This window comes from Chroicocephalus ridibundus, chromosome 7 (genome assembly GCF_963924245.1).
Source record: "Chroicocephalus ridibundus chromosome 7, bChrRid1.1, whole genome shotgun sequence".
Taxonomy (NCBI): Eukaryota; Metazoa; Chordata; class Aves; order Charadriiformes; family Laridae; genus Chroicocephalus; species Chroicocephalus ridibundus.
Genome location: NC_086290.1, coordinates 55377449 through 55399142, shown reverse-complemented (window position 1 = coordinate 55399142; position 21694 = coordinate 55377449). Strand labels below are relative to the sequence as shown.

General features: G+C 56.0%; 1 protein-coding gene across 4 annotated transcripts in view; it reads right to left on the bottom strand.

Moving 5' to 3' along the window:
• The window catches only part of SMG6 (SMG6 nonsense mediated mRNA decay factor), a 119752-nt gene that overhangs the window by 72320 nt on the left and 25738 nt on the right, over positions 1-21694 (bottom strand). For all 4 annotated transcript variants that reach the window (XM_063342485.1, XM_063342486.1, XM_063342483.1 and 1 more), the window contains exons 9-10: positions 17975-18036; positions 13992-14137 (exon numbers count right to left, since the gene is read on the bottom strand). In XM_063342485.1, coding sequence (XP_063198555.1) covers positions 13992-14137; positions 17975-18036 — 208 coding nt within the window. The remainder of the gene's footprint in view (positions 1-13991; positions 14138-17974; positions 18037-21694) is intronic.

Sequence of the window (21694 nt, the reverse complement as noted above, 5' to 3'; positions counted from 1 at the left end):
ATTCGCAGACACTGGGCAACTCCGCTTTGAACAGGAGCAAACACGGTTCCTGAAGGGCTATGTTTTTAGGAGGACTCCATCACCTGCACCTCAAGGTGAGCATCCAAAAAACTAGAAAACCCGTTATTTTCCTTACGCTCAGTTCCCCATCAGTACGCATTAGATACCGTGCAGATACCATAATACCATGCAGAAAGACACCAAACCCACGATGCTTTAAGACAGAAGTCAGTGAGTTTACGCTATCCGATTATTTGGACCTGAACCTCCTCGCTCTGCCTACACTCCATGCGGCACCGAGCATGAAGATAACACTTAATCAGCGACTTCTCTGGAAAACTCCCATATGAAGGGAAAGGAATTTTGCAAAAGGACAAGAGGGAAATTGAGGATCTCTTTGCCACGTCATCATCTTGTCTATCACAGGAGGCCTTATCTCCATTACAGCACGGCTCAAGCGCATGGAAGCGCTGCCGAGCACAGGCTTCGAGGCTCGCTGTCTTTGGAAACAACCCCTTGCAGCGGCACTCAGGAGGATACGGGCAGATTCACCCACCCGACTTCTCGTGGTGAATGGGGGCCGTGGTCTTCGGTGGAAATTCGGAAAAAATCTGCTCTGAGCGGTGCCACACAAAGGGAGGTTCTCAGGTGTCAAGTGAGCAATTCCCTCCGGGAAGGGCCGAGACCACAGGCACAAACCCACAGCACACAGAGAAACCATTCCAGGAAGTTTCACATCCGAACCCCCGTATTAGAAAATATGATCTCAGTGCTCCAACAACTTACATGTAGCCGGAGCCTCGGGTCCCAAAACCCCGGGCGGACTGCAGCCCAGGCACACTCACGCCGGCTATCGAGCGCCCCCCCTGCCACGGGACTCAGCAACTAAAAAGCCTTAACCTTCTACATTCATTAACAAGCATAAGACATAACGGTTTTATGCCAAATTCCTCTTTTCCCCCTGTGATTTGAGATAGGCTTGGCGTGACCGTGAAGTTCCCTGCAGCTACCGTTGCCGCCCCCTCCCCAGCAGGACGGTCCGCAGGGAAAAGCTGTGCCCGAGGGTGGAGGGGGGGGGGGCTCGGCCCCAGGGTACCCCAGCACCCCCTTTCGTTTGCCGCTTGGGGAGGGCGCGAGGGAGCTGCGGGTTCCCATACCGCCAGCGCCGCTCCGTTTCCTGCAGAGATTTGAAAACCTGTTGCAGTTCCAAAGCGAGCTTCGATTTCACTGTGACCAGCAGCTCAGAGACTCATAGTTACTATACAGCCGAATAAAATATTTTTTCATAAATTTAACGCCAGCATGTCTGTGTTTGGAAACTTTGAAAATCCATGTTGTATGGTTTACTGCACTGGAAAAGGTGCCAACAGAGTTTCAAAGGAAGGGAAGTGTATAACTGTTTCCTTTCAAATGCATTTTCCAATGGGATCCATTGAGGGAAAAGGCTGGAACTAACTAAAACATTATTAAAAACTGTTATGAAAAGAGACAGAGAGATGGAAAAAGATAGACAAAAACTCCAATACACAGCCGAAAGGGAGGGAGGGAGACGGGCGGCAAGAAAGGGGATATGGGCAGAAAGACACTTTGGGTGGGGAAAACGGGGCGAGACGGGGAGTTTTAACTGGCAGTCACCCTTCGTGGTTTCATATTGTTGCAGATCAATTGATCAGGATCTCAAGTGCTGCTGGCCCGGTGGCACGAGGCGAACCACAGAGTTGGCTGCAAGCGCGGCGCTCGCGAACTGCTGACCTTCAGTTTTAAAACCAAAAATATTCCTTGGGAAACAGTTACGCCAGGTTCCAAGCCCAGGCTGCCAAGCAAAAAAACAAGCACTACTAACCTGAAGCAACACCCCCCCCCCTCCTCCCCAGCCCTTGCACCAACCAAGCAGGACTAGTAACCTGAACGCACTCCCCGGTCTGATTCACCCAGCAGTAACCAGCGTGACACGCGCGCAGGGGCTTGGCTCTTCCTTACTCCCTGAGTGGAGCGGTTAATTCTCCAATCGCCGCTAAATTCTCCAATCGCCGACACCAGCCGACCCCGTGAAGGCGCGAGGACGCAGGAATCGGCCGTCAGACCGCTCCGACGCGTTGGCCGCCGTCGAGCCATTCTAACAAACTCTATAAATACCAAAGCGATCGGGTCCGTAGAGCGCGGTCGCAGCCCGGGTCCAAAACCACCGCTCCGGCTCCAGGCAGAGCCCTGGGTTTGCTGCCCCGCGAGGGAAGGGGGAACCGAAAGGGGCTGAAAACATACATTTTTTTTTTTTTTTTTTAAATACTTCAGTGCCCCTGGACATCAGGAGGCTGCCGGGGTTGGGGTCCCACGGGGGACGGCGCTCTGCCAGGCTTCAAAGAGCCAGGCTGGGGGTGGGCAGAGCTCGGCGCGCGCCTGCAGAGCTCCAGGCCTGTGGTTCTGCGGGGTGTAGTAACCGTGGGCTGTAGCACACATGTCGAGGGATGAGGGGAAAAAAATAAACAGACAGACAAAAGAATGAGGATGCTCTGCCAATTCCAATTGTGCAGCTTTTATTTTAAATGCTTATCAAGCTGAGAAAGAGCAGAGTTCTTGGAAAACAAGGTTTCCTTTCTTCCCATGCCAGTGTCAAACACCCTCAAGGACGGGTACAGCACGGGCGCTCGCTGCCGGCCGCCCTCTCCCGTGGCAGCCACCGTACGTCCCGTCCCGTCCCACCCGCCTCAGAAAAGGGTCGGCAAGCAACAGCCCTGGCGTTTCTGGTTAAAAAAAAAAAAAAAAAAAAAAATCTCTCTGATTTTTAAATTTTTTTATGTTTTTTTATTAATCTCCAATCTGGCTGGGTTCAAATTATGGCCAATTACCCACCAACACTTCTCGCTAATAAAATAAAATTTTTTACGGGCCCTAATTACTGCTCTCGCTGAACTGCTCTACAGGAAGCTGAAAAGGCTGCGGCTCTCCAGACGGCAGCCGACAGTAAAGCGAGGCACCCGCGAGTAAATCGGCGAGTGACTCAGAGGAGACAAGCCGCCGGAGGGGGAACGCTCTCGCCTGGCTGGAGCGTGAGACACAGCGGTCCGTCCAACGCTGCGTGCCATGCGCATGGCGCTGGGGGACCCGCCGGCGGGTCCCCCCGGCTGTCACAACACCCACTACCTGTGACGCAAGGGTGGTCCTGGGGGCCAGAGTGACGGCCGCACGCTCCCCCGGGGATCCGTGGACGCGAACCAGCCAGAAAATTATATTAGGAAACAGCTGCATCAATCACGGGCGGCAGAGAGACGGAGCTGCCTGCCATCGCGGCTCGGGGACTGGCCCTCGGAGCGGGAGACGGAGGGGAGGCGGCTTCTCAGCCCTGCTCCCACCTTCGGTTCTCCCCGTTACGCACACAGTTAATCCAAGGGGGTAGAAATCGCAGAAAAGTAGAAAATTCCTCCGAAAACGTGAAGCGCCCAGCCTACTCCCAGCTACGCGCACGCTCCCACTCAGCGGCACACTGCAGTCCCCCAAGGGTTCCCCGAGCAGGAAAAACGAGCAGGAACCCACTGGGTGACTGCGACCCGCGGCCAGCACCCCTCGGTTCGCTCCGCCGGTCCCCGCGGCGGCGGGGAACACCCTCGGCGGCAGGAACGCAGCGGCAAAACCACCGGCCCACGCAAGCCCGGGCTGCTGGAGTCCCTCAAAGCGGGCTGCCACGCAGGTATCCAGGCTCAGCTGGGGAAACGCGGCTCCGCGAGATTAATTATTACTTTTTTTTTTTTTTCCCCTTTCTTAACCAGGATTACTTTAATTTTCGAGGCCTAATGGAGTCCAGCTGCGACGGGGAGGCAACGCTGCAGTAGTACAAAGACAGACCTTTACACGCCGGTGCAAACTCGTACAACGCTCAGCACACACACGCGCGCGCACACACAAAGCCCTATAAAAAGGATGCACTGCGGCGGGATATTTTTAGTCTTGACAATACAGCACTAAAAATACGACTTTGCTAATACATCACTACAGAAATATTCCCAGTGTCCATTCAGGAACGGTCTAAAACATTTATTTTTGTTTCCTTTTAGCAATGGTCAGAGAGGAGGGAGAAAATAGAAACTCATTGATAAGAGGAAACGAGAGAGACATGAAAAATTGAAAACTACCTAAAAGCTCATGGAGAGGTTTATTTTATTAGTTCTTAATAAATATCTTGCAGATTTCCTCAGGAAATACACCAGATCACATGTAAAATAGTTTGGTACTGATGTCAACTGTGTCAGCATATGAAATCTATTAGGGTGAAGCCACAGCAGGGTGATCAGCGTGCTGAAAAACTGCACGGCACCGAGGCGAAGGGGGGGGAAGGCGGGGGGAATCTCACGGCCCTTCCAAATTCTTCGAGAGGTAAAAAAGTCAGCCAAGACGCAGAGAGAGAGAGAGAAAAAAAAAAAAAAAAGAAAGAAAAAAAAAGAAAAAAAAAAAAAAAAAGATCCCACATCCTGCTTTGCGCTGCCAGCAATGTGAAGTGCCCAGAGATTAATTCTATGTCTGGCCTGGAAATGTGACTTTAAAGCATTGGAGGGAGCGGGGAGGAGGAGGAGGAACGAGAAGGCCAGGCGAACCGGGACTGGCACCGTGCCACCGACCCCCCTCCCCTTCTCCTTCCTCCTCCTTTCCCCCCCGTTCCTTCCCAAGCCGTGTTTCAACGTAGACAGCAGTAAAACCCCAACAGACGGCAGCTCCCGGGGCTGCCAGGGCCTCGCACCAGCTGGGGCGCGTCTCCCGCTCCCCGCGCAGATGGGCCGCCAGCATCACTTCCGCCTCGCCTGCTTTTTAAAGACACACACGAGCCCATGTGGCAGCGTTTCCCCGCTCCCCGCGCACCATCGGGCCCCCTCCCTCAGCCTCCCCGGGCCGGGACGAGCCCCGGCTCCCAAGCACCAAGCATGAGGTCTTGTCAGACCTTGGCTCCCCGGCCGCCCCCCTCCCCGCTTTCCCGGTTCTGAAGGGTTTATGCTGTTCCCAAACCCGCCTTTGGCAGCCGGCGCCTCCGTCTCCGTGCCATTACCCGGACAGCAGGCGCTGCTTTCGCAAGACGCGTCTCCCGGGTCCGGCGGAGAAGCACCGGGAGTTCGCCAAGGCAGGGTCAGGGGACCGCACGCTCCCGGGAGGGACGGGAGAACGGAAGGGGGGAAAACGAAGAAACTCCCCAGCCGAAGCCCGTCCCTGCAGAGCATCTCCCTCCCAGCCCACGGCCACGTGCTCCCGTCTGTCCCTCGTGCCACCCCGCCGGCTGGGGGAGCAGGGCGCGCACCTCGGAGACCCCCGCCAACCTCAGGGACAAGCAAATCGCTCAGGCCCTCTCCGTGTCACCTGCGAGCCAGCCCCGCGGCCGCATTAACCACAGCCATCACGAGCCACATCAGTCAGCATTAAAAATGACCCTTCAATTAGAGAAGGGCCGCATACCTTCAGAGCTGTCACCCAGACGGGGTTAAACTGCCCCGGCCCACATTTGGCTGCCAAGGTGGACACGGAGCATGGAGCATCACCACGTTAGCCGGGGTGACCCCTGAAGGTCGGGCTCAACAAGTCATAGAATCACAGGATGCGCTGGGTTGGAAGGGACCTCTAAAGGCCATCTAGTCCAACCCCCCTGCAGGAAGCAGGGACATCTTTGACTAGATCAGGTTGCTCACAGCTTCATCAAGCAATCTGTCCTTGCCTTCCTCCTGCCCATCCGTGAGCATGGGCCGAGCCAGTGCCGCGCTCCGAGAACCTACGAGAACGCAGCCTCGGGCAGACCCTAACCAGGGAAAATTAAAGCTTTTCTCACGTAAACCTCCACGGCCTCAGATACACACGTGAGTAGAAACACAGCTGTGACTACGCCACCGTTCCCGATCTCAGCATTAAGGCAGGAAGAGATCCCAAGGAGCCCTCGAGGATGCTCTCTCCTAGCTAAAGCCACCCCAGCACCGGGCACCTGACGCACGGAGGGACGGAGGGAGCTGGCAGGGGACGAGCCCCCGGGAAGGAGCTCCCCGAACCCGCGCAGGGCACGGGGCGGGCAGCCCTCCCTGCCTACACCTGGCAGGCTATAAAACAGCCCCGCAAGCTCAATCAAGAGTTTTACAACTTCACAAAGCACCATAATTAGCCTAATTATACAACGTTCTCTCAGAGAATTAAACAGAAATACAGTAATTGACTCGGCGCTGCTTAGAAGCGGGAGGAAATCAAAGGCGCGACGCACATTAAAGAGTCAGAAACATCTCTTTAAAAGCGAAGAGGATTTCCTGTCACGGTGCAAACATCTAAAGCTCCACCAAAGCCGCTGCACCTGGTGCGACCCCACTCGGGCTCCCTGGCACCCCTCTTTCCCCACCGCCGAAGCAGGGGTGAAGCTGAGCCCCGGGGGAGCTGCCTCAGGTCCCTCCTTCCTCGCTTTACAGCGGGACAGACGGACGCTGCGTGCCAGCGCTCCGTTTCCTGCCTTTCATTTTATACAGCGACGCTGCCGCTTCGTCGAAAGACTGGTTTTGTTTCAGCGTTCGCTGGCCCATGCCTCGGTGGCACCGCAGCAGCAAAGTCCCTCCAACCTCACCTGGCCTGTCACCGGCTCTGTCCCGACTTGCTGCTCGGGCTGCCGGAGCTTGGCTGTAAAGCAGACTCCAGCTTTCTGATTACAAATCATTTCCCCTCTATTCGTTGTCCTGAAACGAGATCTCGGTATCACCCTGCGTTTGGTGGAACGGCTTCAAGGGCAGACGTAGGGATGCGCTCGTGTGACGGGCAGAAGCCCCCAGCGAGCTCATCCGACACTACTCGACGGGGACTTTTGCTGCGCTTGGGCTGGAGGGCACGACTGGAGAGTCTGACACACCAGCAAGCGCTCGGTTTCGCTGGAAACCTTTCCCTTCCCTGCCACAAAGCCCCGCGCAATCTTTTTTGCCTCTGAAGCCAAGGTCTAGATTTCAGAAACCTGAACTGCAAGTGGAAATTCCCTGCAGCGCGTTGATTATTGCCTCTCCTGCTGGCACTTGTGGCAAGGGGGAAAAAAAGTCACATGGCTTTCTGGACACACGTTTCGCCGAGGAGTCTTGCATCAGAGGGCAGAAACCAGCAGCCAGGAAAATAACTCCAATTACGGTAAATAAATCCCCAAATATGTGACAATCTGCCTTTTAAACAGGAAACAGAGGGGAATAAGCAAAGGAAGGCTTTGGTCTAAACATTGCTGCCACCAGCCTCAAGAGCCCGAGAGCGAGACTCTGAAGAAGCGCCTGGGCCAAAAGTGTTTTACCTGAACTTTGCTGATGTGTCTCAAGTCCGAGACAGCTTCCTTCCCTGAAAGGAAGGGCGCCGACAGTTCCCGGCAACTGTGCCAACCTCCAACACTCCCAACCACTCAGAGGAGACACTCTGGAGGATCGGCTGCCACCTCCGGACACGGACGTGTCCCTCAGGAGGCTCCGCAGGAGCAAGCAGCTCAGCGCAGGAAGCCGCACGTCTCCCGAGACGAGCGATGCAGTCATCGCCCCTCGCGCCATTTCAACCCTTCGTCCTGCTCACACCGGGACGCAGCGAGGAGCGGACATCGCTCGACGAGTTAAGCATAAAAGCCCTTTGCCCAGGTGACATCTCAGCATCGGCTCGCGCTAGAGCCTCCACGCCAGGCCGGCAGCACAGGGAAGGATGGACACCGGTCCCAGCCAGCCCTCCTTGGGGCTTCCTCTCCCGATGACAACTCAAACCCGAAGCAAGCAAGAGCAGTAACGCGAAGGGAGAGGAAGGATGAATTAAACAGCCAATTCCTCCAAACGTAAGGCCTTGGGAAGCGTTGTGTCTTAATGACACCTCGCTGAAGACAGCGCAGCCTGGTCTCACAGGGCAAGACACGCAGCGACTGCCAGGTGCACGCTGGCCGGCTCAGTGTAGACACTTCAGTCCACACTCGCCATACGACGACCGGAGCCCTGAGCACCCCTGAGAAAGCCAGTTATGAAACTGCTCAACTCCATCCTCCTTGCGCCAAGTGGGCTGCGTTTGCATTACAAAACCCGGTCCCCCGAGCAGGTGGCGGGACCTCAGGCTCTGCTCTCAACGGGGCAGAGGACTGCAGATGCTCGGCTTCCCCAGGACGCAGCCCTGCACTGCCAACATCTTCAGCCATCTCCCAGTCGCCGTGCCCAAAGCTGCCACGGCCCACGGAGCCGCCTGCTTGAAGGTGCCAGCGGGACTCTGGTGAAACGCGTATTTACCGCGCAAGGAGGGGAATTAGGAGAAAAAGATTCAGTTCTGCTCCCCAGACAGGGGAAGATCAAGCTGCTGCTTCTGCTATCTACAGCCTGAGGTTTATTAAGCTTTGCTTTGTGCCTAATTTTAATACTCCACCAAACCAAGGCAGCCGTCCACAGCACCGCTTTATTTTTAAACTCACTCAAACGCACTGGACTCCCTTGTCTTTGACTCCCAGCACCTTTTGTCTGCTCCCATACGCAAGATGTGGTTAGAGCCTCATGAGAGGCCATTGAGATGTGGCTGCAGCAGAAGAGCCGTACATGCTTCCGCTGAGTCTTTTTCTGATGCTGCAGTTAGCTCTTTGAGCAAAGCTGGGTCCGAGCACCAGAAACCAAAGAAAGAACCGTGGAGATGGTCAGAGTTGAGGTTCTGCTGAGGGCAGACACCACCAGCCTCTGCAACATCTCCGTAGATATTTTAAGGGTTCACGCTTTAGCTCGCAAGCCAGAGCAGCTGTGGTCAGCAAAGCGAAACACGCTCCATCCAGCGCAGGGCCGTGCACGGTGGCAGGACGGCAGCGGAGCAGGCTTCTGGTGAGCAGAGCACAGGCTGATTTCAGGGGGTCCTTTGAGTTCAACGTGCCCTCTCCAGCCAGGCCGGGGTGCCGAACACACACGCAAAAAGGAGTCTTGTACCTGCTTAGAAGTTGCAGTTGATTTGCACTAACCTATGGATCCCTTTTTGTGTCTATCAAGAAGACTCAGGCAAGATCAACACCGCAGAAGCTGGTGTAGGTCTCCAAGGAGCAAGCAGGACCGCGCACGTTAGCAAACCCTTGCAAAAGCTGTAGTTAGGGGACACTCGCTGCGTAAGAGCAGTTCTCTGGGAGCCAGGCAGAGTATCTCTACACCAAGCAGCCTGTGCGGTATTGCCCTCCTCTACGCTGCTGAGGACACTGGTGTGGCAGTGCCACGGGGACGGACGCTGCTCCAAATTTGCTGCAGGGAGCGGAGCATGGATCCTCCCTTGCCGCACCTCAAGGTTTCCCAGCCAACCCTACCTCGCACAGAAAACCCGACCGCATTCCACTCGAGAAGACACGCCAGGGAGGGCTGCGACCAAAGCCCAGCCTGACCCTGCCACGCTGGCTGCCCCCTCAAACCCTCCTCACATCCCCCAGGAGCTTTGGCAATGGGATTGCCGCTCAAGTAGCAGGTCTTCTCCTCATCCAATGGCCCGGGCAGAGCAGTCGCCCTACGGGCTGGTCACCCTGCCCTGCCATAACTTCCCTCTGGTTGAAACACAAGCCGCTTTCCCAAATCCTCAGCTAAAGCGTTTGGCCAGAACCTCCCGGTGCCTCTGTGCCCCGACTCTGCTCAGCCCCGGGGGATGCAACTTCATTCCCTCCATGTGCCGAGGATGCACATATGGCAGCCCCCCTGCCTCCCCTCCCCTCCCCTCTCCGCTTCCACCTAAGCCCGACCTCCTAACAACCTCCACACGGCACAACGCGACCGGCCCGAGAGTGCCAGAAGGCATCCAGGTGCTGCAGCCTGATGCTTCACACCCGCAGCCAGGCAAATTTGCTGGGATTTCCGGGAAGTGTCTCTAGGGTGCCCCGCGCTGCTGCACCCCCAACTTTGGTACGCGCTTGTTTGGAATGCAGGGCCTTTGGGGGGGGGGGGGTGGACAGGGGGGAGAGGGGAAGTTATTCTGGTGGTGGCCTATGAATAACATCCAGTGATTTATAGGAAGTATAATCCAATAATACAGTAAAATAAAACAGTGTGTCTGAGATGGGTTTGATTCCAGGAATTATAAAACAAATTATTAAAGAGAGAGAGAAAGAAAAAAAAGCCTCAGAGAGGCCAGATCGGAGTAAATTGGGCACAGATGGGCTGGGAGGGGGTTTCTCTCTCTCCCCTCACCGAGATGCCCCTGCCGCAAGCACGGCTTCAATTAGTCTTTTCAGAAACCAGAGTTTTATTTCCCCAAATTACAGAATTAAAAAAAAATTAAAATTCTTGGAGTGTTTGTGGTTGGGATAAAGGGATCCAAACTTCTCTGTAAGTTGGTTGTGCAGATGGCTACCAAACTGTTAAACGGGCCACCCCACAAAGGCCCCACCCCAGCTGGAGCCCAGGATGGCCCAAAATGTTGGTAGTCACCTACGTCCCATGGTGGAAAGCTCCATCAACTGAATGTCTCTGCCATGTAGAGCACCCATCTCTCTCTGCCTCCCTCCCCTGGCTGGGCCCTCCTTGCCCCATGGGTTTGAGGTCTCCAAGAAGCTTTTTCACACCTTGAATGCTCCTGACGGGAGGCAGCCAGAAGGTCAGAAGGGCCCTTGCTGGCCGCATGCCTCCGTGGACAATGGGGAGAGCGGCTCACTGGGAGGAACACGCCGTTTGATGCCGAACAGCAGGGGAAACACTTCATGTGGGAATTCTTTGGCTTCCTCTGTCAGAAAAAACAACAGACCAATCCATCTCCCAGGGTCTTCCCAGTGCTGCCCGGCTGCACAGGCAGCTGAGACCAGCTCCGGCGTGCCTGGTGCTAGCCCCGGGGCACCGGCACAGCTCCGCTGCCTGCACTGGGCACAGACCGTGGGGCTCTGCCCCCAATCACCCGAGCCCTGCCGTGGGCACACGCTGCAGGGGCCCGGTAGCCAGCAGTGACCTGTGTGGGAGGAGGCCACGGAACACCACGTGCCTCTCACAGCTGGCTGGCTCTGAAATCAGTTTAACCACCCCACTGCACCCCAAAAAGTCAGCGTGTCAGAAGAGCACGCGGTGACCTCGCACAGATTGATTTACGGAAGAGTGGCAGCCGCTAGCAGGAGGTGCAGGAGGACACATCACAACTGCCATACGGGGGACGCGTGCTGGGGCACGGACACCCCGGAGGAACCAGGGCCGACCCACATCACAGCAAAAGAGAACAAGTACAAAGCGAAGAGCAGCAGATACAAACCGTTACGCACAAGTCCCCAATCTCCCGTGCTGCCTGTTGCCTCACTGAAGGAATTGGGACAGACCGAGCATAACCTGCAGCAAAAATGGGGGAAGCTGAGACTGGGATGGGGCAGGATACGTGTTTGGTGTAAGCCCCAGGAAGGAGGAGGAAAAGCGTTTATTAAAGCATTTGATTGTTCAAGTTCCCTTTTCCTCAATACCCAAATCTGTGATTAAAAGTTTGTGTTCAGGGGCATAAAATTTTGCTAAAAGTTCCCCACGTCGAGACTGTTTTGCCAGCGACACCGCCCCACAACTGCTAGCACCACTGGATCCCAGCACGAGGGATTCATTAGACACCAGACACGGGGCAAGCAAACAAGTTTACAAGTTTCTCAGGAGTAGCTGGGACTCCAGAGACCTGGACATACACAGCGGGGGAGAGAGGGAGCAGCTACCCCAGGAGGGAACTACCCCCGGCCAGCAGGGAAGAGAGCCTCTCCGACAGACCTCCCTCCCCGGCCCCAAACCCACGGATCTCCCCCTGCTACGGAGAGCTCGCAGCTGAAGGTCAGACAGGCCCCTGCGATGGGAAGGACACAGACACGCTCCCATCCCAGATTTGCAGAAAGGATTTCAGTAGGAGGAGATCTCTGGAGGTCGTTTGGTCCAACGGCAAAGTTAGATCCAGCTCAACGGAGCTGACGCAGCCAAGCTCCGACTACGGCGAGCCCGGCTCGCGGCTCCCCAGTAACGCTTCCTGGCAATGGGGATGGAGGCAGGGTGGGACTGCTCCCTGCGCCCTCCCTCCCGGCCTCCCACATGGGAGGATCAGCCCCCTCGCACCCGCTCCCGCCGCTGCCCACGGCTACCGCAACCCGGGGAGGTGACTCATGTGCTGGGAAATGGAAACCCGCACCTTCCCGACAGCCGTTTCTGCCGTATGCTCCAGCCAGTCCTCTGCCCACAGCAAGCCACACGCCGGGGAAGGAGCCAACACCCTCAGCCCGTGCTGGGCACTTGGTAATAACTCAGCAAACATTCTTGCTTGCCTTTTAAACTCCAGGCCCTTTGCTTCCTCCCCCCACCCCCGGCTTCTGCACCCAACTCTTCTCAATATCACAGTGTTGGCACCGAGCCCAACCCGGGCTGTGCCAGCACTCCGCACACGAGCGCTCGGAGATCACCAGGGCATTTTGCGCTGACAACAGGATTTGCTTTGCCAACAACAGTCCCTGCAATGTTTTAGGGTTGCCAGAGCAAGGAGCCCTCAGGGAAATCCCCAAGGGGCGCCAGGCATCGGATGGCAGCCGCAGTGCCATCCGACCTGCGGGCATTTCACGAACACCACCACCTGCTCCACGCAGCCTGCAGTCCCCAGCAGGAACGGGTTCGCTTTCTCCAGAGATCCGAAAGCTGGGAGCAGCTGGCAGTTACCCACACAGGAGGCAGCAAACTCCAAGAATACTTATTTTTCACAGGAGATAAAAAAGCGCTCCCTTTCTGTCACTCACACACATCCGCAACTCGGCTACGGACTGAAGAGCAGAGTCCAGTGGTCTGAGAGCTGGGATCGCTTCCAGCTCTGCCACAGGGGCTTGCCGTACAGCCCAGACAAATCTCTTCCTCTCTTTACCACCAGCTCCCGTCTGCGGCACAGACACCGCTATTAATATACCTACCGGGGGGCTGCGCAGAGGCATTTGCTCATAATCGTGAAGTACTTTGCAGCTCAAAGATAAACACACCGTCGCTGGTTGGCATCTAGCAGGCGGGAGGGCAAGGCTGCCCCGCCAGCAGGACTGACATTTCCAGTTCCCCCAGGGCTTCCCCCGGGAGAGGAGGGTGCCTGCGAGGCTGGCCAGGCAGCAGGCACGGCACACGGGAGCCGCTTCCCAGCCCTCCGGCCGACGCCGTTTCGCTCCATCAGCTGACCTCGGCCACTAACCACCGGCATGACAAGTAGCCAGCTGGCTCAGGAGGGAGACATCTTCCAGCAGCAGCTCTCTGGGGCTCAGCCTGATCGCCCACATGGTGGCTTTGACTGAAATACATCAGCTGGAGGCCTTCATCTTTGGGATCTAAATCCCAAGCCATTGGCATGCGAAACGCTGCTTCCTCCCACCCAGAGAGTTCAGGCCCATCCCTGCTCCCAAACGGGCGGCTCAGGCAGATCTGGGCACCTGCCACCGTGCGTGTTGGGGGGCCACAGGGAAAGCACGTCCCCTGGAAGCACCATTTCAAACTCAGCAGAGGACGCTCTGGTTTGGTGGCATCTCTGCTGAGCGGCACGTTAAACCCGGCAATGGCAGAGAGCACTTACAGCCTCCTGGGTGGATGGAGGAGAGGAGGAGGAGGATGAGTAATACTAGATCTCTAGGTGTCTTAATATGGGGAATAGCCTCCAGCCTGGGCTTTCACATCACCCAGCTGCCTGCACAGACACAAGTGGTCACAGGCAACGCCACTCTCCCAAAAGCCAAGGCCTCCAAGATGCTCCCAGCCCTTCCGGTGCCCGCGTGGGCACTGAGCAAGGCCCAAGCTAAATGCTGGAAACGCAGAGCCGTAAAGCAGTGCCTTCCTTCTGTGCGTCATGACTCGGGCTCCAGGGAGATGTGATGCCGCCTCACTCCTCAGGTGCCTCTGCCAGCTCCACCAAGGTCCCTTTGCTGTCCCTACACATGCCGACACCCCCACGCATCCAACCACCGCTCCGCGTCCCCGTCAGTCTTCAGCGGATGAGTCCCCCCCACCCTCCTCCGTGAGCAACTCGGCCATACAGAGAGCGGCTGATCCCCAGCCCGCTTCCCCTAAAGCAGCACGTGGTACCTTTGGGCTGGGAGTTGTACACTGCAAACATGTTGATTGCCACAAGCTGGAGCATGCGGGTGCTTCCGATGGGAGGGGGGCTGTGCTGCAGCAGGACCTGGAACTCCCTCAGGACCTCCTCGGCCACCGCAGGGAAAGTCTCCATCCTGCAGACAGAGAGAGAGTCTGTAGAGCGCAGGCTGTGCCCCCGGGGCGCAGGGCGGTCAGTTGGCACAGCTCATTCAGTGTCACCTCTCCTGGGGAGGGGGGACCCCCTGGGGTGCCGTCTCCTGTGGGGAATGAAGGTGCAGGCTGCGACAGAGGCAGCTGAAGCCTTCCTTAGAGAGGGTGGCGAGGGATTGCTCTGTGACCGACAGGCAGCATTCCTTTGGCAGGAAAACACGGCCTTTATGAGTCATTTCTGACCAACCATTTTTTTCTACTGACTTCTACCAATCTGGGAGGGGTGCCAAGGGGCCAGCAGCTCACTTGGACCAGGAGCAGCCCATGGGACTCCCGAGAAACCCAGGCTACAGCAAACTGCACACACTGGTGCCACATTGCGGATGTGGCAATTCCAGTGCATTGAATGTTGGCCAGAGCGTGCTTCCTCCAGAGGAATGGTGCAGGATCGGATCCCATGGCACCAAGCCCCGTCCCCCCAGGCTACACACTCCCCGGCACTGTGATTGAGCCCCTAAAACTTCATCACTTAGAGGCCCACAGGACAGGGACTGGCAGACTAACGACTGGTCTCGTCTAGCTGCTGGAAGCGTTAAAGCTGGAGCTGGTCCCTGCAGCGCACAGGGCTGCTGTCGCTCATCAGGACACAGCAGCCAGTGGCTACAGTGCCACGGCCGGGGAGGGGGTGCGCTTTCAACACCGCTCACAAGCGCCCACGGAAATCTGACACGTTTATCCGACTCTTCATCTGGCATCACCGAGGGAATTAGCTGAGGTTACTTATCAGGGCTGTCGGATCCTCAGCAACCACCCAGCTGAAGTGGGGTCAAAAACCGAACTGACAGCAATGAAGAGCACAGTCAGTTCACAAAAATGACCGAGACATGGTTGCCCACAACAGCCCTCCCAAAGAAAGTCCTCACCCTGGTATCCCATGAAGACAACTTTATAACCAAGAATCTGCCAAAAATAGTTTCCAACTACTGGGGGGGGGGGGGGCGGGGGGAGAGGGAAGGGAGGTCCTCCTGTCCCATTGCCTCTTCTGCTGAGCTCGCTGTGTTACTTCTTGCTCCTACGCTAGAAAAAGCCAGACCCAGCAAGAACAAATATCTGTTTCGCAGCAAGTGCCCGCTCCAGTTATCAGTGACATTGTACTACTGTACCCACACGGGAGCCAGGGAGCCAAAATCCGCAGGGGGTGAGGCATCTGGAGCCAGGGCAGGCAACCTCAGGGGCCTCCATAGCAATTTCCTCTATCTTCCCCCGAGAGATTCAGATCTTGCGATATCAGCACGCTGCAGGCTGGATTAGCAAGCCACTTCTGGTAACCCACATGGGCAATTCTGCTGGGCTTCCCCAACAGACTTTCAGGACAGCAATAGGCTCTATTTTTAAAGACAGAAATGGCTTTCTTCTTAACCATATTTCACGGATGCCTTTCAACAACCGGTTCTGCCTAGCAGCAGGGGCACCCTCTCCCCGGGCACTGTTTGCTGGAGCAGTTCAAAGTCTCTCCTACCTTCCCAAAAACACGGGCTGTAACAAACACACCCCTTGTACTTTGTAGCTGTGCAGAACGGAGCAGCTCTGCCGGTTCAAAAGCACTGCTCCCCCTGGAAGAGGCAACTTCCCTGGGTTTGGGGCACAGCCAGGGAATTAGAGCAAACTGATTGCTTCTAAAGACTTCCTAATTTTGAGAAATCTCAGACCACATCCAGCATCTCCAGCAACATCCTCCTAGGGCAGACAGGACACTGGGGATGGAGGAGCCCTTTGCAGGATGGATTGTTAGTGCGGAGATGGAAGATTATTGCCATGGAACAACAACAAGAAGGAGCGAGGGCTTCCTCAGCCCCGCCAGCTGTGCTTTGATACCGCAGCACATCTGGAACGGCATGCAGTAACCCCACTGAGCTCAGAACCAGCAGGTCAGGAGCAGAGCGGAAGCTTTTAATAAATGGCTTACCTGTGGTTTTAGGAGCAAAAGAGTCCAATTAGGGCAACATCATCTTTTCCATACCTTTTACAGATAAATCACTGAAGATCCTGCCCAAAGAGGACTCAACTATTCCTCACCTTTTACCTATTTTAAGCGCGGAAGCTGTTTAGCAGGGCTGGACGATTTTCTCTTCCTGTGTCATGGTATTACTTTCTAGTTCCCTTCTAAGTACTTCAGGGGATATTGTACCATTAAACATACTTGGGTTTTCTAAATGACTGCCCTGGGAAGCAACCGCCTCAAACCCTGCATCTTAATTTCACAAAGGTCTCAGGAGCCAAATGTGCAAGCAATCTCTGCAACATCCCCATTAATCCCCCTGCTGGCACGCGTTCAACCGGAGCTGGGCCGCGAGCACGGCCCCACAGGGCCGAGGACCAGCAGCTCCCCGGATGCTCTGCCCTCCGGCGCAGACACGCTGCCGTTACCAAACCTTCCACGGGCTCTTGCAGCTTTCCTCCTCTTTGCTGCGGGCAGGAGGACATCCAGTTCTGCCTCCTCGCTGCAGGCCAGCCTGCTGCCCGCAAGCAGATAATCAGTGCCTTGTGACTCAGGGAGAGATCAACAGCGCTGGCGGCGAGCGGATTGCTCTCCTCCTTGCCCTCAGACAATCAGAGCTTCGACAAATTGGCCAGCACAGCTTCTACTTCCCATTGCTTTACGAAGGGTCCAAAGTCAAGCTCCTGACTGGCCACCCCAAAGAGCGCGTTGGATGGAGCAAGCGCTGAGGCTGCTTGGCAGGGTCGGCGTGTCCCGCACTGCTGTGCTTCCCCGCTCCAGGAGGGAAAGGGGACATCCCCAGACAGAGGCAGGGAACCGTGCATCTGAGTCAAAAAACCAACAGTAGGGAAAAGATGCCACTTTGCGTTCACACTACCTTCACTTTAGTGGCCTGAAAAAGGTCCCTCAGCCCTTATTTCCACAAGAGACTGAAGGAGCCAACAGAGCTCATGAAACTACATCTGCTTACGAGGCACTGGCAGGCTCAAGCAGAGACCACCGTTGCTGGAGACCACCTGAACCCACGTGAGGCCTCACCACAACAGTCGACGCATCACCCGAGAGCAAGGGCCAGCCCAGATCTGGAGGTGGGACATCTCCGTGGGAAGCCCCTGGGCTGCGAGGCTGAGCTTTGCTCTCTGGGTCAGAAGGACGTCCCTCAGGCTGGGATCTCAGCCCAGACCTGTATCAGGCTTGCTTTGCTTCAAGGGTAGCTGTTCAATTACTTGAAACCAGTTTTTGACAGACATTGCCAAGGGCACTTTGTATAAACCCATTCCCACAGCCGTGGCAGCTCTCAGTTACGAGGCTTTCACTGAAACGGCAGCGAGGAGACGAAGGGCAAGACTTGTCTTGACACGCTCTGGACGGCGGCTTTCAGCCACCGCCTGATTCTGCCTCGATGGCTTTGCGCTCCTTGCGGGCACCGCCACCGAGAGCCCCCCAGAGCCACCTCTCCGCTGGTGAAGGAGGGGGGCAGTGGGAGAGAGGGGGGTAAAACCAGAAATTAAGGGATACAGGGCAGGGTTAGGTGGTGGGAGAGAGAGAAAACAGCCATTAGTCCTTCCTGTGTGAGTATCGGCCTCTGCCAGAGGGTCCCGGAGCACAGGCAGGACCAGACCTTGAGGTGGGGGAAGAAAAAGCCCAAACAATAACCAGTGTGGATCGGAGGGCGGGTAAGGAGAATAAGAACCAGGAGGCTAGGCCTGCAAGAATTCACACCCTGTGCCCTCAGCTCCAAACACAGCTTAGTTGCTAACAATATTAAATTCCAAAAAGACTTGTAATGTAGGAAAATAAAATAAACATCCTGCACACTTACCCAATCCTGGTAAACAGCTTCCCATGGGCATGGAGAAAACTGAGGATGAACCTTTTGTTCAGCTGCATGGGAAAAAAAAAAAAAGAGAGAGAGGAGAAAACAATTAAACTCTCTCCTATTTCCTGTGAATTAAGAATGTCCCCAGTGACAGAAGAACCTGGCCTGGATGCCGGGGGTGGCACTGGAGATGGGAACCAAATGGACATGCCCAAACTCTTACAAACATCATGCACACAGGCACGGGCAAGTGCCAAACAGCTGGAGCTGGAGCAGGGAGAGGCGATGGAGACACAGCACCCTCTGCCGGGTCCTGGGCTCCCTCGCAGGGCCACCAGCCCAGCGGGCACCGGCCCCGGGCAGCTCCGACTGCCTGCGGGTCAGCTCTTGGCTAAAGGGTTCCTCCATCGCACCCCGTGAGCCCGAAGCGGAGCAAAGCCAAAGGGCTCACGCAAAAGGAGCCCCCCCTCAAGGGCAGCCCTTCCCACCAGCGTTTCCCACCAACGGGGGGGGAAAAAAAAAAAAAAAAACCCAAACAAAAAAACCCAACCAACCAACAGAAGCAACTTGTTCAGTGCTCCACAACTGCGGCAGAGGCTGAGCAGCCTCTGGTCAACGCGGAGAGGGAGCGGACTGTCCTCCTCCCCAGTGCTTTTCCGCAGAGAAGCCAACGCAGCGAGCCCAGCAGCATTTGTTTGTGCCCTGCCAGGAGCAGCTTTCAGAAGCGTGGGGGCATGGGGGTGACGCTGCACCCCTTTGTTTAACCCCAGCCTTAAGCAATCACAGAGAGGGAGCTGGCGATCAGACGCATCAGAAAAGCCCCTGAAAGCCTGCAGCAGCGATGCCGCCATCGAACTACCAGAGCAACACGGGGCTAAGGGGACAGAGGGGGAGCTGGCTGGAGCGCACGCTGTGAAGGCAGCTTCCTGCCCTCCTTAGCTCCAGTAACACCAAAACCTGACTTGAATAATTACTTACTGCAGCTCTAAGCCACCTCTGCTAGCTCAGCAGAGCTCCGGGCTTTCCCAGTCCTTATCTAAAGGGCTTTGAAGGAGGCTGCGGGTGGGTAAGCAGTCACTTTGCCTGGCCCTGGAGGTGGCTGTGTCACGCTAGGAGAGGACTGGCCTGGCTCTTACCTTCTCCACAGCAAGAGGCTTTTCCTCTCGCACCCACGCGCCTGCACAGCCTCAGCGCGGTGAGGAAAGCCAGGCCCCCAGCACCAGGTGGGGAGATGCTGACCAGGAGCGACCCAGCCTGAGCACCACCGCTGTGCTCCCATTCACACGCCAATTTTTATATCTTGAACCCCCTCTATAAAGGTCAGCGACGCCACTTCCATTTACGGGGCGGGGGGGGGGATCAGATGCGCAGAGGGAGGACGAGGTTACCGGGCAGGGCTGTGGCAATGCCCGGCCACGGTCATGCAAGACGGTGCGAGACGGCCACCAACCAGTGCCTCCAGGCAGCACTGCGCTCCCCGTCATGGCTGGCTGTAGGGGATGCTTATCACGGGCAGTCCCGGCTCTGGCTTTACCTCCCACCTTCATTTGCCGAACCCTTCGGCTCACGCCATGACTTATGCCAGCTGCTCGGCGAGGTGCGATTGCTCGGTTAGGTGTAATTAACCCGGGCTGCGTTCCCGGAGGACCCATGCAGGAGAATGATGCCCTGCTGCAGAGTCGCTCCTGGGCCATGTGCGAGTTTAAACATAAAACCTGTCTCATAAAACAAACCAGACCAATTAAACTGGCCCCCGCAGCAAGGGGTTCTTGCTTACTCACTATTTTACTGCCGCCCTAAAGAGCCCTTTCCACTGGAACTCGACTTTATTTGCCACCATTTTATTAACTCTGCAGATGAGACCCAGAAGAGACTGGGGAATATTGGGACAGCACAGCAAAGCCCTTATTCACCCTGCCAGCAAATTTTGGACGTAGATGCTTCTCCACCATCCTCCTTAGGACACCACGGCAACTAAGAGCTTGAAAATGTTAGCGTATTTCTTTTCCAGCAGCAGCTCGTGCAGGTAGGAAGCTGGTTCGTGACCAGCGCTGGGGCTCCGGCTGCAATCACGTACCCTGACCCGTGTCTACTGGGCAGCCTGTTGCAATGCTGGTTGGCACGCCGCTCATGGGGGAAAAAAAGAAATTGAGGCAGAAATTTGTTGGTTATTTTTTTTTCCCCTCAAGGCCCACGTTCACCCGCAGCCCCGGGAGCGCTCGCCCTGCAATCCCAGCACCTCTTTACTGGCAGCGGGGGAGTACCAAAACTCCCCACCTTGAATGGAAAGTGACGCCTGCGCCCAGCAGGGACGTGCCCAGAGCGTTCCCACGGAGACGCCTGGCTCTGGGAGGGCTCCCCAGGACCTCGGCTTCGCCCCCATCTTCTCAGAGCAAGTTTCACGCTCAGCCCTTTTCACTCGCAATCCCAAGGACTAACCAGTGACACTCCACAGGAACCAGTGCTGAATGGGGGCATGGATACGTGCAAATATATGATTTTTATTTAAAGGAAGCAGGATACCTGCCTCTAGGAAAGATGCATGTTTCATACCTCTTGCCAACTTAAGCGCGAACCCAGCAAGCCCAGGCAGAGACCTGTGTGCCCCAGCACTGTGGCATCTCAAGAAGGCACCTCTCACGCTTCTTTCACCACTTCTTCTCTCACAGCCTCAAGGTTTTGATGAGCTCATCACTTAACTTTGGACCTTTCGTCTCCGAGTTCACGCTAAGGCCACGGGTTGCTTTGACTGGGCTTTTCTCTGAATGACTCTTTCTGTAGTGACTCACCTGTCCCTCAGTCTCCGGGAGCCCTGCCTGCTCCTCCCGTCAAACGCCGCTTCTCACGGCGAGAGGGAAACAGTGACTTCCACCGAGCGGCCCGGCTTCAGGGCAGGGAGGAGGAAGTCCCGTCACCTGCTGTTCTGCAGTCGCACGGCAGAGAGGAACGCTCCCCCAAAGCCCTACGAGCGTGGTCGCTACCCTGACGGTGCTAGCATGAGACCCGCAAACTCCTTGCCTTCATCCCGCTCACTGCGCAGTCCGAGGGTCGGATCCCTCCAAGGGTTTCCTGAAAACGGTCCTTGTGCCAATGTCAGGACGCCAAGGGAAGACAGGGCTCCCTGAGCGCTTACGTCGCTGCCCTTCGAGGGCAGCTTTGCTCCTTGGGCTGGGGAACCAAATTTGGCTGGTCCCAGTTGGTCGCTTGAGAAGAGCCCACCAAGTAAGGCTTATACAACAACGAAACTATGTCAAAAAATGGATTTTGGCCCTTCCAGTTGAAAAGCGGGCATCACAGATATGGAAGTTATGAGCATATAGTGAAGGCATTAGTTATAAAAACAAACCAGCTGCCAAGAAGAAGAAGGGGTCCCTGCACACAGTAGTGCCTGAAGCTGAAAACAGCTGTTTCGGCTGTCATGAGTCAGCATGTGCAGACAGACTAAATCCACCTGGGAAGAGGCAACCTCACCAGAGGAAGCAGCCCACTGCTGCTTGGGGAGCATTCACACACTGCACCGCCAACCAAACTGGATTTGTTACCATGGAAGACATCAACAGTGACTAACAACTTCTCGCGGAGCGGCTAAGTGCAGAGATAGCAACGGTCCTGGAACAGCCAGCTCAAATCACCGAGAGGCCACGAGGAGTACATCCTGACAACACGCAGAACAGAGGTGGTGAGACAGCTTCAGCAAAGGTTTGTCATGTCTTGAGCCAGAAA